Consider the following 16,278-nt stretch of genomic DNA (forward strand, 5'->3'; position numbering starts at 1 on the left):
CAAACTTTTGGTCTGTACTGTACATGGAATATAACAGCCTTTCTCCTCCTGGAGCTGCTGCCTGGTGGCTGGTTTGGAGTGAATGACGGCAAAGTGCGTAGCGGGTGTAAGCATACGGGTGGAGCAGAAAGAACCATTGATTACTGGATTGGACATCACGTTACTCAAAGTATGAAACACAGGCCTTTTTGCCATGAAGTTAGACATAATGCTAAAAGCCTGGTTATCAAAACACAAATACTTTGTATTCCTGACTTTTTTCATTGTGGGAAGATTTAAATTAGTCAATAAACATTTTTGCTCTAAATGTACACAAAGTCTCCGTCTGCAACACTCAAAAAGGATTTTGAACAAATTTATTTGTACAGCACATTTAAAACAGCAGTTGACCAGAGTGCTTCACAATTTACACCATCATAACATAAAACAAGCATTAAAACAATTAAACAGTGTCAGGAAAACATCTATATTGATTATGTTGATAACTTTGTGAGGTTTGTACAGCAGAGATAGATGATCCAAGACGATGCCAACTCGGCTGCAGGTAAGGTGCACATGCATTTGCACCACATAAATGATATACATGCCAAAGGAAATGGCCATTTGCTGATTAGAGATTGCACATAAATTAATTATGTATTAAGTTCATTTACAACATCTGAGTTAAATGGAAGCACACCTGAGGATGCATTTTTAAGGCGACAAATAAAACCTACTTCTTCCTCCTGGAACATTATGGAAAACTTTTTTATCAGTTTACTGAAGAACCACATGTTTGGTTCATCTTTAGATGCAATTTCCAGATACCTGAAGGTGCCGTGTTTATCCGTGTAAACGTTGCATGTAAGCCTATGTAACTAGAAGTAAAACACAGCATGGGAATGTCCAGCAATCAGGTTCTGTGTTTCAGATATTAACATGTTTTGGAGTGAAATGTATGAATCATCCCCACAATCTAACCTAACAATCTGCAGCTGGTAGGAGATCCCTTTTTCACACTGATACAAGATCTGTAGCAACATATGCTGAAAGGCCACGCTGCAAGGAAGACAGCACTTTTAACTGGTCCTGTCACCATAACAAATTTTGCTGTATGATAAATCGCCCCAGTAAGTATGGTAAGAAACTATAACATTGCTGTCTTATTGTTGACGATTTTTAAATAATATATTGATAATGTCAAAACAATGCAAGTTCGCTCTCTCAAGACCAATTAAGGATTAATTTTGTACAGAACGCTTAACACTGGAACTGGAAGAGGATTTAAATAGCCAAAATGAAGCACGACCAGAAACAAAAAGCAAACTGAAATAAGAACACACACACAACAGAAGCCATAAATAAAATGAATTACAAAATCTCTGTAAACAAATTGTCCCTCCTAAAAAAGTTAATCAACAGAATGAAAATTACAGAGCTCATTTTAATTTGAATTGCTTGTCATGATAGGCTTACTTGTAACATTATAAACCAGGTAACAGATGAAAATGAACAAAACGATTGAGTGATGAAACTAAAATAGAAAGGATAATGAGATAACATTCATTATACTCGGAAAATAAAGAGGCAAGCTTCCAAGCCTGGGAACATAATCCCGACTTTAAAGTACAGGCTTGGCAGAATCGTGTTTTGCTGCTGGGGAGACTGGTGCACTTTACAAAATAAATGGCATAACACTCGAGATCAACCAGAAAGCTAGAGCTTGTCTTTGAAATCAGTGAAATAAAGCCAGATGACCATAACCTACTGAACCTTTACAGCAAACAAAACCACACAAATTATACAGATGTACAGTGGTTAGGCATTTTTTCTGTCCACCATCTTGTTCTTGTTTACATTAGCTTTTTGCATTTGATCTGGGTCCACTGCAGCTGAGCTGTGGACATACAGGCTTCTAACTTTAGGAACCTGGCCAGAAACTCTCCTGTTATAGAGCTACTGATTGGTGGGACACAGTGGTCGACCCTAAAACTTACGCATTGCTGATCAAGGTTTCGTCTTTTGTTGGATTTTTTGTTGGCAGGGTAGCTGGGCTGCATTCAGCCAGAGAAATGTCTGTCTTCATTCGTGGGAAACATTTCCCCAACAACAGTCTGACACGATCTTGGAACTTCGCCCCTAGCAACGTGTAGAAGAAAGGACTGATGCAAAAGTAAAAGTACGCCATGTTACGAGTGATCTGAAGGGCGTAACCGAGTTTCTGTGATTCCTCACAGCTATTGGGTTCATGTTCCAGAAGCACTACAACAATACTGAATGGAGTACAGCAGATAAAACACAGCAGTATGATGACTAAGACCAGCCTGACTGTCTTAAATTTAGAAGCTATTCTTGTTGATATGACAGTGATTGTGATCCTGACGTTGCAGTAGATAATAGCAGCCAGAGGGAGGATGAAGAACACAAAAAGCTGGATATAAAATCCAGCAGTTACCACTACATCCAAATTCGGGAGTTCAATGGGATAATAATCACAATGCATTGAACTGTTTAAATATGTGAAAGTGTTGAGGGAAAGCATCGGCCTGATGCAAGCCAAACCACTCACCAGCCACACCACCACACAGGAAATGACTGCGTAACGTCGATTCCTCACATGAGCAGCAGGCAGCGAATACACAACAGCCAGGTGTTGGTCAAACATCAGCAGAGTTAAAAAGAAAACTGAGCTGTAGAAGCCCAGGTAGTAGGCACTGAAGACGATCTTGCACATAGCTGAGCCAAAAATCCATTCAGAGATCTGCATGTAAACGGCCACAATGGGAAGGCTGCTCATGAAGATGAGGGAGGACGCCACCAGGTTCAGCAGCAAGATGTTGGTCACAGTGATCAGCCTCTCGAAGCTGGGATGACAGACAGAGAAAGAGAAACATTATTTATAAGTAGCTTTTTGGCAGATTTGGTCTGATTTGTCCGGATATAAAAATGTAGGTACGACTTCATCACTACACTAGTGATGGGACTTCTGGCTCTTTGAGACGAAACAAATCTTCAGGATCTGTTCACTTCAAAGACCTGCTCACGTGACCCATCTTGAAAATGTACATTTTTCTGAAAACAAACTATTTTATCGGTAATAAAGCTTAATTGTAATTGTTTTTGTGGAAGAAGTTCACAAAAAAGTTGGACCTGTATTTAGTAAGTAACTGCAGTATGTTCTTACAGAAAATGTATATATTTTAATAAAATATAACATTTCAAAAAAGAAAAAGTCAAATCAAATATTATAAGAGTTACTGCAGAGCACTGTAAGCAAGCAGTTGTAAAAACAAAGAATGGGCTCTGACTAACGGAGACTTCTGTCATGAATCAGATCAGTTGGGAATACTTACATTAAATGATACCTACTATTTTTGAATTGTGTGTAGTTGATCTCTAACCTTGTATCTTATGTTTTGTTGTAATATATACAAACATTTCCACAGTGAATCTGTCTGGGCCATGTTTTCCCTTTTTACATTAAGACTCAGATGTAATTCATTACGTCTCGTCTGCTAGTATTCTGCTAATGTATTTCTTAAAAGTGCAGCCAGTCTCCCTACAGGAATAAATCTGTGAAAGTCTTGCAAATGTCGGACTCTGGACCTTTTTCTCAATTCACTTCATGTCACAACCATTGCTGACATTTCAAGTCCAACTTGAAATGTCCAACTTCTAGGCAAAATGTGTCAAACATATTCATTATGTCAGGTCCTGGATTGTTTTTCAGTTGTTTTGGGGTTTGATGAATTGATTCTAGTTCCATTATTATTCTGTGTTCTTTAGACTCGTTAATTTGATTTGATCAGCTTTGTTTCTGTTTTACTTCGACTCACCGGTAGATGATGAACAGAACAAGCCCGTTGCCAAGCAGACTGAAGATGAACATGAAGTAGTAGAGGATGGACAGCTGAGCTCCCAGCCTGTTGTCGCCGTCTCTGCTGCACGGTGTAACCTCTTGACTTCCATTAGTACTGTTTGGTAACATTTCTATCTTTACCTAAAATCAGCCACAAATAAAAACAAAGAGTTAGACGTCCAGTGTCATACTTATAGGAAAATATTAAATTATTTAAAAAACATAAATGTTGGAAATTAAGTAGTTGACTTACGGCTTGAAGAGCTGAGAACCTTCAGATTCTGGATGTGTCTGATAACTTAAACCCTCAGTAACAAGTTACCAAACTAGAGGAAGTTCGTCAGTTTTTGTTGTATACAGATGAAATCTGATATTTACATGTACTGAATAAAAAGACACACCTTTTTGTACTCACTGTCTGAAGTTAAGTCAGCTCAAACTTTCTGTTTTTAGATCAGCTGGAATTACTAAAATTATTTTTATTTGTTACATGCCAGAAAATTTGGCCAAAACATTTTTCAGAATTTTTATTGTGACTTTCCTTGAATTCACAGTCTTACATACGTTTCGGTCAGCATCAGGGATAAATGTCTTTTGAACTGTATGTCAAAGTTATAAAATTATTTCTAAAAAATGTTCTAGATGAGTTTTGAGTGTAAGTAAATATCTGGCTTCAGTTGTACTGTATGTACAAAAATGATGAAAAACAGCAGAGTCTGTCAACACAGCTCCTTACAAGGAAATGATTGTTCTAATGGTTCACCAGCTCAGAGGTAAGCAGACTACTGGGGATAAATGTCAGCGATGAGGCTGTAGCTAAGAAACTGACTGAAAAAGCACAGAATTATTGATAAATTTACAATAACAAATGCTTCTGGTGAGACTGTTAAGAGGACATCAGAGGGCTAAAACCACCATTTCTTGTGTCATACAGTTAACCATGAGATTGACCAATATCTGGTTGCGGATTTTGTAACCTTCTGATTTCTCAATACCAATTCTTGTCTTTCAAAATACACAACAACAGCAACAGCAAGTCGAAATTGTTTTTGACTTGCTGAATTCATTTATCATTTATCTCTCCGTTATAAAAATGTACAAATCTGAAATCATCCAGGCTATAAAGCATAGGTATATGTGCACATGAAACATCATTAAAAACAATTAAAACATAACTCTTTCAATTCTCTCTCCCACATTTTTTTATTTTCATTTATAGACCCTTGTACTACACTTTGCTGTGGAGGGTCTGTTGAGAAAGGATTGTTTCCTGGAAATGATTGTTGTTGAGGTTCTAAATTTTATCCAGTCGCTAATGTTTGCCTGTGACGTATGTAATGTGTTAGTTCCACACTAACACAGGCTCACCGGGAGTTGCCTGCGTTGTGAACAACAATCCTCCACTGAGAAGAAAGAAGCGTTGAGCCGAAGATGCGACCGTTACTGTAATTCAATATTTGGAGGCGTGGCCAACGCGGACTGCATGGCTTCATTCCCTTCCTTCTCTGCCATCACTAAAACTACAGGTAGACCACAATTCAAGTACAACGCCGAAAATCTACGTCATCGTTCACAACTGCTCCTTCTGTTTGTTGATTGGCAATTGGAGACAATCCGAGTCGAAGGGAGAAAGCGAGAACGTTTTAGGAGTGAAATTGCACAGGAAGGCAATGGCCAGGCTCAGAAAGTTGTAATGTACCAAAGAACACCTTGTCTTGGAAAAGTAAACACCTAATTGATTATATTTGTTCAAAATATGACAACTGTCCTCTTGTGAAAAGGGATCACCTCAGACATTGGAGCTCTGTAGGATCCTGGATGTCCCAAAGCACCTTTTACTTTCTTTCGGGAAAACTAGAATATCTGATTTTCTCTTTGGGGCCTGGTGCTCCAGGCTCACCTGGAGGTTCTTCTATGTTTTTACTCACCCTGAGGTTGGAGCTGGGAGTTTTGTGCAGGACGCAGTCAAAAGAGAATAATAAATACATTTTGGTCTTAAATTAGTCATCCGGACTCTTCACAGAATCTTCTGATAAGTTCTAGTTCACAGAACTCCTCAGACATACCTCACCAGTTAGTCTGTTTAAGCTCTGCATCATTCTGCATGTTAAGCTTTGTTCCAGCTGCTGCCTGCCTGAGTTTCACACACTGATATGTGTCCTTCTTCTGTGTGTGTGACTGGTTATACTATTTAACCACTCCATGTCTTCATTCTCTGTGTGTGTGTGTGTGTGTGTGGGGGGGGGAGACAGAGACAGATTGAAAAGGTCATGATTACATCTTGCCTCCAATAAGAGAAAACCAAGGACAGTGGGGAGAGGAACTGACCAGCAGTGACCGTTAGCAGTCCCATGATCCTCCATGTGTGTCCGGACCTCCACCCACATCCTGCAGCTCAGAGTGCAACTCAGCTCCTTCTATTACTGTAAGAAACAGGAAGTGAATCTAATTGTGATTGACAGCAGCTCCTCGGCGATAGTGAATGTGTAAAACATCTACACTTCTAAAGTGTCAAATATGATTAGTCGTTATGTTTCAGTCAACATAACATATGACTGTACGCTGAAGTAGATTGTTGTTGATTAGAATACAATGCAGAACCATCGCACTGCAAGTCTGGTATCTAACAATATCGCTCAAAAAAGTAAAAAAAAAAAAAAAAGAAAGAAAAAAAAAGAATTTTCAAATCCTGTTCTTTTTAAAGATGCATTGATCTAATGCATCTGTATCTAATGCATCTGTATCTATTCTGTATTGGGCCCAATATTGACAAAGATTTACACAAATAATTAATGGCGAGAGAGAAAAAAATGAGAGAGAATGAGATGAAAGAGGCAGACACAGAGTGACAGACTGGATGACGGCTCAGTCAGAAGCCAATGATGGAGGAATGAGACGACTCAGGTCCACTCACAACAAGGTTCATAAACCTACACGTTTCCCCCAAAACGCACTACTTAAATTCACTTTATATACATTCAACAAAGAAGTCTGCTGCAATGGAAAAAAATTCTGTAATGGCTGATTTATGTGGCTGACAGAGAGAGAAACCACATCTACAGTAAAGCCCCAAATTAATCACCCCTCTGTTACACTGAGATATAAAGTCACATTTTGAGTTCATCATTGAGGATCCACGTTCAATCTATCACCTTTTATAGACTATGATAACTGCAAAGTAGGTAAATATGTAATTCCATTGCAATTACATATATCATAGAATGATGAACTGAAAGAGAGTTCTTGGACACCGCTAGCATAATAAAACTAGTTTATTGTGATTGTGTACATTGGAACTTCTGATTGCTTCATCCCACAACGCTAGAGTCCATGTTCATTCAACTCTATGGCATTATTCATATTGGGTCCATGCTGGATTGTTTCTGAAATATCATATTGTTTACTTATCATCACACAGTTTTTAGTGCTCGTAGATGAATTATTCCTGATTCTGCCTTCATGTCTGTCATATGTTGGTCTGTATGTCTTCATATTTGAAACACTTGGGTTGAACTAAAAGTTTTATATGTCAGTTTTTTTTACCATTTGTGCTAGTTCAAGGAACAGGAGATAGAACTCCATTTTTATTCAAATATCAAACACCATTACACACTTTAATTTTCATATTCTAGATTGTAACAGCTAACTATGAGCAGCAGGGGGCAGCAAAACTCTAAACACAGGCTCTGCGCAGTGGTGGGCAACTCCAGGCCTCGAGGGCCGGTCTCCTGCAACTTTTAGATGTAGGCTATCTCTACTTCAACACACCTGAGTCAAATAATGAGGTCATTAGCAGGACTCTGGAGAACTTGACTGCAGTTAGGAGGTGATTCAACTATTGGATTCAAGTGTGTTGGATCAGGGAGACATCTAAGAGTTGCAGGACACCGGCCCTCGAGGCCTGGAGTTGCCCACCTATTTGCCTATAGGTTGTGCTGTATAACTTCATGTCTGATTCAGTGACTAAAAGGCTTTTCCACAATCTGTGTGACTCACCACAATGGTGTTACTAGCACAGTTAGGCGAATTCGTAATAAAGTGAAGTTGAACTAATGATCTCATGATGCTCCTGCAGCAGGAAAAATACAGAGTCCTGCACACATGCACATAAAAAACCAGCTGGAGGTTGAAATGCAGACGTACCTGTGTAAATCAAATATGATGTCAGATTAAATGAAAGTAATAATGGATTATAGAGGGAAACTAAGAGCAGTAACATGATTGTTGTTGGAAGCCCTCATGTTTAAGATTTTACAGCTAAATTAAGTTTTACTTCTAAGATTTGTTCAAAAAATGACAATGCTAGTAAGATAAATAATTTAACCAAATATTTTAAAGTATTTTTCAGTATCAACATGTGAAAATATGAAAAGTGGAACTGTAGGAACAATGTAAGGACATGTCAGTTTTTCAAAGTATTTAATTAAAAACAGCCTGTTAAATATTTTTTACAACCTTCTCAAGAATAATAAAAAAAAATCTTCATTGGCATTGAACCCTTCTTGTTATTTCTGCAAGGTTCACACATGCCTCTGGTATTCTGATGTCTCATGTTTTAGTGGTGAGCTCCAAACCAAATTTCTTTGGAAAATCTCTTTGCCAGCACCCTAATCTTTAGCTGCCTAAGTAGTTTCTTCGTCAGCAGTTTCTTCGTCAGATTCTCCATCAGAACCTTTGCCCTCTGGCAACTGGAAAACCTTCAGGTTGCTTCCAGTCAGAAGAAAATATGTTGGCAAAATTAAAAACCTAAATCTTCCCTTGCTGTGAATCACTAACTACTGGAAAAAGAAAGCATCCTTCATAAAATAAAATGATTTGTGAGGAGAGTGATGACTATTTGGCTGTGGCTGTAGAGATTGTTCTATGCTGACTTTTTATCGCCGTTGTGTCCAGGATTCACGACAGAAATAAGACATACTGCTTGGCCTATATAGAAAAAAACAATTAAATCGGCTTGACAGCAATTTAACATCCCAAACATGTTTTTCTACTGCCTCTACCATCTGAAGGATGTCTTCTCTTCCTTGTGGTAAATGTTATCAGAAATCATCTTTTAGCCACAAAAACAAAGCTCAGGTTGCAGTGCACTTAGTGGTCTGTATGTAAACCCACTCAGTGTTTTTTGTGACGTGAACTAAAACTGAATACCTGAACTCTTCAACAACAACAAAAAAGAACATCAGCTGCAGAATGTTAGGCTTACACCAACAGTCTGGTGAAACCACAGTGACGTGAGTTCACCTCAGCAGCTTCACATTTCTGATGAAATGAAAATAAATACCTTTGCTTCTCAGAAACGAGAAAGAGTTGCAATCAGCAGTTCAATATCAGCATTTCGAACCTGCTGAGAGAGCAGCAGACTGACCGAGCTGAAGGACAGGGCCGTAACGATTCATCGAATGTTTCCAGTACCTCAATTATTACAATCGAGGTACTGGAAATTATCTCGAGAATTTTGCTTTACTCATTAGCGCGCTCTGTTTCAGCCGGATAGTTATTTGTGTGGCACGATGCTCTCACCTCCACCAATGAGTTGTTGACGAATGCTAACCAGGGCCAGGTTAGCACTTCGCTGCACGTTAGGCAACAATATTCAAGGGCGTCATCATCATGCCCACCTTGTGCAATAATTGATAAATGCACAAGTGTACAGGTTTCCTTTCTGTGTTTTTATCAAATTTCCTATGAGGTAAATTCCGATCAACTGAAATGGTTGTCAATGGTAACCTGTGAAAATTAGTAATTATGCCAAAGTCAACATCAAGAGGTTACATTTATTTAAATGCTGCTACTTTTGTATCACTAAGTAGCAACAATTATAAACATACATAAATTCATTTATCAAAACGTACTTACTTGTGATGCTTGATATGTTAGTAAATGTACCACAAATTTGTACCGTGATTGGTCGGTAGTCTGCCTCCAGCTCGATGTTTGCCTTCATTTGTTAGCAAACAATACATTGTCACACCTGCGAAAAGTTATGACACATGTTGTCATATTACTATGCAAGTATTCATCAGATCAAAAAATAACCATAAAACCAAAATAAACATATTTCTGTTCCCTCCTCTTCATAACATCGTAAGCTTCGTTATAAAGGCATTAATTACAATGAAAGAAACAGGTAATAATAATCTGTTGGACATTAAGTTGCCTGTAAAAACGGAATCCATTAATATGAAATCAGTATTCTCTTTATGCTGTCGCATGTAAACTTGAAATGTAACATTATTAACTTTCTGTTAGGATCTCAGTTTATTTTGTAGCTTTATTTGATTCTAATTACCTTGTAATTTTGTGTTAATTTCTTGTTGAGTCTTGTTCCTGTTTTGTACTGGGTGTCAGATGTTTGCAGCATTTTTGAAATGCTTGCTTTTAACTAGATTAAAAGGCAGCATCTCATTTGCGACCAAGCAAACTGTCTTGTAGGGCGCTATTTTGCATTTTGTATTTTGTTTCTCGATTAAACACTCGAGTGATTGTCAGTAAGATGGAAACAGGAAGTTGCAAGGAAACAAGTCAAAATGTTTGGTTCTACCGTATATTAACACACAGAATCCCTTACATCATCCCCCAGCATCGAAGTGTTTGGTCTAATTTTATTTCTGTCATAAATGTACTCAGATCAGTGGGAAAAGTCCCACTTGTTTGCATGAAGCACTTAAGGAGGAGAGCTTCAGCAACCTCCACCATTATCAAGAGGGATTTTCAGAAAGACTTTGACTGAGGCGTCGTTCCTTCTCTCCACAGAAACGAGGGACTCAGCAAAACAGTAAGCTGCTAATAACACTAAAATGATAATAGAGCTTATTTCAGACATGAATTTTGTGTGTTAATAATGGCGTCCTGGCCATTGGTTTGATAGAAGCATTGGGGCCTTCTGCTTCTGCTAACACTCTGTACTAGTTGTAGCTAACTTCTTGAGGGTATGGATGATTTAGATAGAATTATTTGACTTTATTTTTGCAATTTTTGTTTTGGACAACACATGATCCAAATCCATTCAATGTCTTTCTTGAGGGTCCCATTAGCAAACTTCTTAATTGTGTCCAGGCTTTGTTTGGACCACTCAGCAACCTGGAGGGGTACGGGGCATGAAATGTCTCAGTCACATTTAAAAAGAATGCAGCAAAACGAGTAGTTCTGAAAAGCACCTCATAGCAGTGGTACACCCTTGATCTCCCAATAAACAGATCTGTAGATTGTGGTTGAGACATGAAAAAAGATCTAGGCTCTTGAATACTTCTGCTAGTTACCCTGTATGATTTTGCTGTTGAAATATACAAGAGCGTCACAGAGCATTTTCAGGACTCTTTGAGAAAACCACACTACCCTTCCAATCACTAAGTTTAGTTCTTGCTCCTTGGTTGTCTTTATGGACAAAAATAAGCTTAAACCTGAGAAATGTTTCACTAGCAGCTGTCTTAAGTACTCCTGGAGTTTTCTCCCCACAAGTGTGTAAAAGACGGGATTGATGCAGAAGTAAAAGTACGCCATGCTACAGGTGATTTGAAGAGAGTCGCAGAGTTTCTGTGGAGCCTCACAGCTTGTGAAATCATATTGCAGGAGATCTACAATGCTAAGAGGTATATAGCAGCTAAAGAAGAGCAGTACAATGACAAACACCAGCCTGACTACTTTGGATTTAGAAGAAACTTTGGATAATTTGACAGTGATCACAATTATAGCAAAACAAAATATGATAACAGCCAGAGGGAGGATCAAAGAAACAAAAAGCTGAATATAAAACCCAGATTTTTTGAGCGTCTTTACATTAATATCCTGAATATGAGCAAATTCCTCACAGTGCTCAGTGCCAAACTGCCTAAAGGTGCCATGGAGGAGCATCGGTCTGATGCAAGCCAAACCGCTGATCAGCCACAACACTACACAGGAAATGACTGCGTAACGTTGGTTTCTCTTAGTACCGAGGGCAATGAAAACACAACATAACAGCCAACAGTCTACCTTCATCTGCTGGAGATAATAATGATAATAACAAAAAATAAGAAAAACGAAGACTGGAGTAAACAGTAATGTGACCCTTACTGCTTAATTCAGCCAAGAAATGAATCATTCTTTATTCACCACACTACACTCAAGCTCTCCAAAGTGAGAAGTGAGTTAAAGAGCTGAACAGCTCCTGCCAAAAAATGACATCCCCAATCCAGATCAGACATTAAAAAGAGAAAGTGAGAACTGGACGAGAACAGACAAGTTGCTTAACAAGACTGACGTGCACAGGGCAATGAGATGAGTTTTCAACTTGTGGCGTGCACAAACTAGGAGAGAATTCTGAAGAAGTTTGTGTTTACAAGAAACAGGGTCATGAATGAGCAGCTTCTTTCCCGCCACATGGGAGCAGAAATGACAAAGCCAAAGTAAAGCATTAGCTCATCAAATTTAAAGATGGGACCTGTCAGCTAGGCATCAAACCTGCGACGGCCACATTGATCACTAAGGTCTCCTTATGTGAGTTGTGTTTAACCCCTGCACCACCACAGGATCGGTACAGGATCTGTCCCTGGTGAAGCGTACGTCATGACATCAAACCTAAGATACAAACAAGGCATTGAATTTAATTGTTTCAAATACACTTTTTAGAGTATTCTCTGTTTTTAGAGTACAACAACAGTATTGTCACAGCATCATAATACAAATGCAGCTAGTAAGATAAAAGCACAATTTCTGCAGAGGAGTCTGTTTGGATGTGGAGTTGGACCAGGTGTGGTGATGTGATGCACTTCACTGACACAAACTTTACTTGAATTTCACATTCTGACTCAAGTTACTCAACAGGTTGTTGATAGGTAACCAAAGAGTGAGAGCGTTAGGTGATGCCACCAACATTGCTTGGTTGAGGTTGAGCGGCTAAAGTTCTTTCTCTGCCTACATCCCCCAGAATGCTGTGCAGTTCTGGATCTGAGTTCAGTGAAATTACGGAATAGCTTGTCAGCTCTATTGATATTGATTACGTGTCTATCGCAATATATACTGTTATTGAATTATTGCCCATATAGTCATGCCTTGTTGTCGGTTTATGTTTGGTAGTTCTTGTCATATTCAGTTCATTTCTCTGTGTTTGGGTTTATTTCTCTTTGATCAGTGTTAGTCTTATCACTACTGGTTCCTTGAGTCTTAGTTCAGCTCCCTTTGTGTTAATTAGGCCACATTCACACTGCAGCCTGAAGTGATCCAATTCCGACTTTTTTTGATGTAACGCGACTTGTATTTGATCTTTTCATGACAGTCTGAACAACACACGTCTGATTCTTTTCGAATGCGACCCAGGCCACTTTTAGTATCCAATACGTATCCGATTCACATGTGACCAAACGTCCAGGTCGCATTCATCCAATCTGAACGTCACTGATACTCGACAAACGTCACTATTCTGCATCCTGATACGCACAAGCGGGAAGGAAAACAACAACCATGGCGGACTATAATGAGGATTAAGTTGTTAATATACTGCACAACAACTTCAAAATCTTAAGCTTTACTCCACCGTTAGCATCCATGTTTACTTCCGCAAACACTGAGCACTTCTTCTTTTTATGGCAGTTGGCAAAACACTGAGAACGGTGATGTTATTGCGATCTCTACTGCGCATACGGGACACTTTCAGGTCGTTTCCCCATTCATACTGGAGAACACATACAAGTTTCTTATATTTGGAAGTGTGTACGGCCGCCGCAAAAAAATCTGATTTGACAAAAAATTGGAATTGGGTCACTTCAGGCTGCAGTGTGAACACAGCCTTAGTCCTCTTCCCTCTGTTCCTCTGCTCTCACTCTGCCATAGCTGTTCCACATCTACTCTGATTAGTTCATCTGGTTCCTCTGTCAGTTTTTAAAGGTTTTTCTTTACACCTAACATTACTCTTGCCACCTTGTACCTGTTCTGTAAGTTTTGTTTTTTCATTAAATCTTTCAACATGCTCATTCCAAGTTGCTGTCTCTACTTTGGCCCTACTTCAGGTCACAGTAACCGACACAACAAATCATCAAAGGCAGCGAAGCCTTAAAGAGAACAAAAAGTGAGACAAAGCACTTTGTAGAGAGTTTCAGGTCATAACTGTGGATATTTATTACAGCCGTATAAATACGGCTGTATTCTGCTAAATCAAGGCGAAAGCAGCAGAATACATTGTTCACCAGAGGCGGAGCAAGCTGTCAGGTGGCGCTGAGCCGCAGGGACTTGCTTTTAAACATCCCTCCTCCTGTTCTCCATTCAGACATAAACCCTACTCATTTCACAAAACTGCAGAACTCCCAGGCTGTCAATCTTCTTTAGTTCTGTTTTTATAACTGTTGTTTTTATTCATTTCTCACTGCTCCATGTGTAACACTACTGCCCTTAGGAACCTGCTGTTAGCATGCTGAATGTTTCTTCCTACCCACATTTTAACATTATTTACTGTCCTGCTTCTAGCTCAAATTTAATCAATCAATCAATCAATCAAATTTTATTTGTATAGCACATTTCAGTAGCAAGGCATTTCAAAGTGCTTTACATCATTACAAACACAGAAACACAATGCAACATAAAATCAACAATCAAAACACGACATTAAGTCAGGTTCCATCAATAAATTTGTAATTGATTACGTTTCAAATACAAACCTAAACAGGTGGGTTTTTAGTCTAGATTTAAAGGAAGTCAGTGTTTCAGCTGTTTTACAGTTTTCTGGAAGTTTGTTCCAAATTTGGGGTGCATAGATCCTGAAAGCTGCTTCTCCTCGTTTGGTTCTGGTTCTGGGGATGCAGAGCAGAACCAGAACCGGAAGACCTGAGAGGTCTGGAGGGTTGATACAATAACAGCAGATCTTTAATGTATTGTGGTGCTAAGCCGTTCAGTGATTTATAAACTAACAACAGTATTTTAAAGTCTATTCTTTGAGCTACAGGGAGCCAGTGGAGGGACTTTAAAACTGGTGTTATGTGCTCTATCTTCCTGGTTTTAGTGAGAATGTCACTAAATGTGACTTAATGTCTGCTAAACTACACAGCTGGACTTTCAAAGAGATTCTAACTGAAATAACTGCACAAAAATTGCAAGTCAGCAGAATCTGATTTATTTTTAAGTGAGTTTATGTGGCTATGTGGTTATTTGGATGTGAAGCAGGTCAATGTGGTCCGATCACCAGATGTGGGCCAGGCAGCATGTTAATAAATATGTACAGAAATGCACTAAACTTTTAAATCTTCCCTAATTTCTTTATCGTGTTTATAATTCATTTTCAGTTTTTGCATTTGAACAACACAATAATAGTAGTTACTTTCTCCTGGAATCCTCCATATTAATATGAAAAAGAAAGCAAGTCATGATAAAGGAATGTTTTAAAGACATTCATTTAATGTACAGGAGTAAAAATACATTAAATTATGAACATAAATTATTTACTTACATATTAATAGTTTTGCAAGATGTCTGGCCAGTTTTTGATTTATTTACATGTTCACTTGTACATGGCATACAAAAAAAACCAAAAAAAAACTATACAATGCAATGTTACAAATAGTCCAGCACAGTAGACAGAAAAAAAACAAAAAACAAAAACAGAAACATCCTGATCATCGGAAAAATATTGGATTAAGTCTGTTAAATAATATACCTAATAGCTGTCTTTCTGTTTTCCTAGAAAGACTTGTGATACAATGTGAATTTTACTACAATACAGATGTGACAGACATTTTTGTCACGGATATTACATAAAGTGTGCATGTATGTAAGCAAGATGTAATATACCTTTTTGTTGCTGCTTAAGATTGTATTGTTGTTGATTTCTGTTAGATTTTTTCTGTAATTGTTATGATGTCACTTAACAAAACACTCTAAGCAACACATGAAAACAAAAACACCTAGATTCATAAGATCATATTAATGAATGTAGTCATTACTGTACTGGTAGTGCTACAAAGTAAGCCTGTTAACTCCAACAGTTATTGGAACATATCCTGGAGTTTGTTGTTTTGATCAGGTTTGAACTGGAGTTACAGCAGACTGTAAGCTTCCCATCTAAAGACAAATCCAAAATGTTCCTGTGTGTAACTTGGGAAACATGACTGTTACTTTTTAAAATTCTTTTGCATTTAATCAGAGATTCTCAGTAACACCCATTCAGCTCAGTCATGTTTCCTCTGCCTGTAAACTCATCCCAATAATTACTCAGCTTTGCTTTCGCTTTTCTTTTCTTCCAGTGCAGAGGGCCCCAACCCCATGTACAAGATCTAGCAAACTTTGAAATACATCCCTGGTCCAACACACTTGAATCAAATGGCTGAACTCCCTCTTCAGCAGCCATTCAGCTCTCTAGAGGCCTGGTAATGGGCCACTGATTTGATTCAGTTGTGTTGGAGATGGGATGTATCTGAGAGTTGTAGGATGGTGGATCTCAAGAACTGGACTTGGGCACCCCTTAGCTAGTGTGTTGG

At 38.5% G+C, this 16,278-nt stretch overlaps 1 protein-coding gene across 3 annotated transcripts; it reads right to left on the reverse strand.

Moving 5' to 3' along the window:
* Window positions 1–339: 339 nt before the first annotated feature.
* LOC116711704 (C-C chemokine receptor type 1-like) lies at window positions 340–11,069 on the reverse strand. 3 transcript variants are annotated; one of them, XM_032551168.1, is made up of 4 exons: window positions 9,695–11,069; window positions 6,167–6,261; window positions 3,816–6,053; window positions 340–2,843 (listed from the first exon to the last, which is right to left on the reverse strand). In XM_032551168.1, the coding sequence occupies exons 3-4, from the start codon at window positions 3,965–3,967 to the stop codon at window positions 1,973–1,975; spliced, it is 1,023 nt and encodes a 340-aa protein (XP_032407059.1). In that variant the 5' UTR covers window positions 3,968–6,053; window positions 6,167–6,261; window positions 9,695–11,069; the 3' UTR covers window positions 340–1,972. The 3 variants fall into 3 exon arrangements, with proteins under 3 accessions (XP_032407059.1, XP_032407061.1, XP_032407058.1); XM_032551170.1 differs by lacking the exon at window positions 9,695–11,069 and having other exon boundaries at window positions 3,816–3,979; window positions 4,092–6,053; window positions 6,167–7,618; XM_032551167.1 differs by lacking the exon at window positions 9,695–11,069 and having other exon boundaries at window positions 6,167–7,618.
* Window positions 11,070–16,278: the final 5,209 nt, after the last annotated feature.

Source organism: Xiphophorus hellerii, chromosome 21 (assembly GCF_003331165.1).
Source record: "Xiphophorus hellerii strain 12219 chromosome 21, Xiphophorus_hellerii-4.1, whole genome shotgun sequence".
In the NCBI taxonomy this organism is placed as follows: Eukaryota; Metazoa; Chordata; class Actinopteri; order Cyprinodontiformes; family Poeciliidae; genus Xiphophorus; species Xiphophorus hellerii.

Coding starts and splice junctions, on each gene's coding strand:
- LOC116711704 (XM_032551168.1), bottom strand. CDS start 3,967: ATGTTACCAAACAGTACTAATGGAAGTCAAGAGGTTACACCGTGCAGC. Junction 2,844..3,815: donor GTTCTGTTCATCATCTACCG/GTGAGTCGAAGT, acceptor CTGTCATCCCAG/CTTCGAGAGGCTGATCACTG.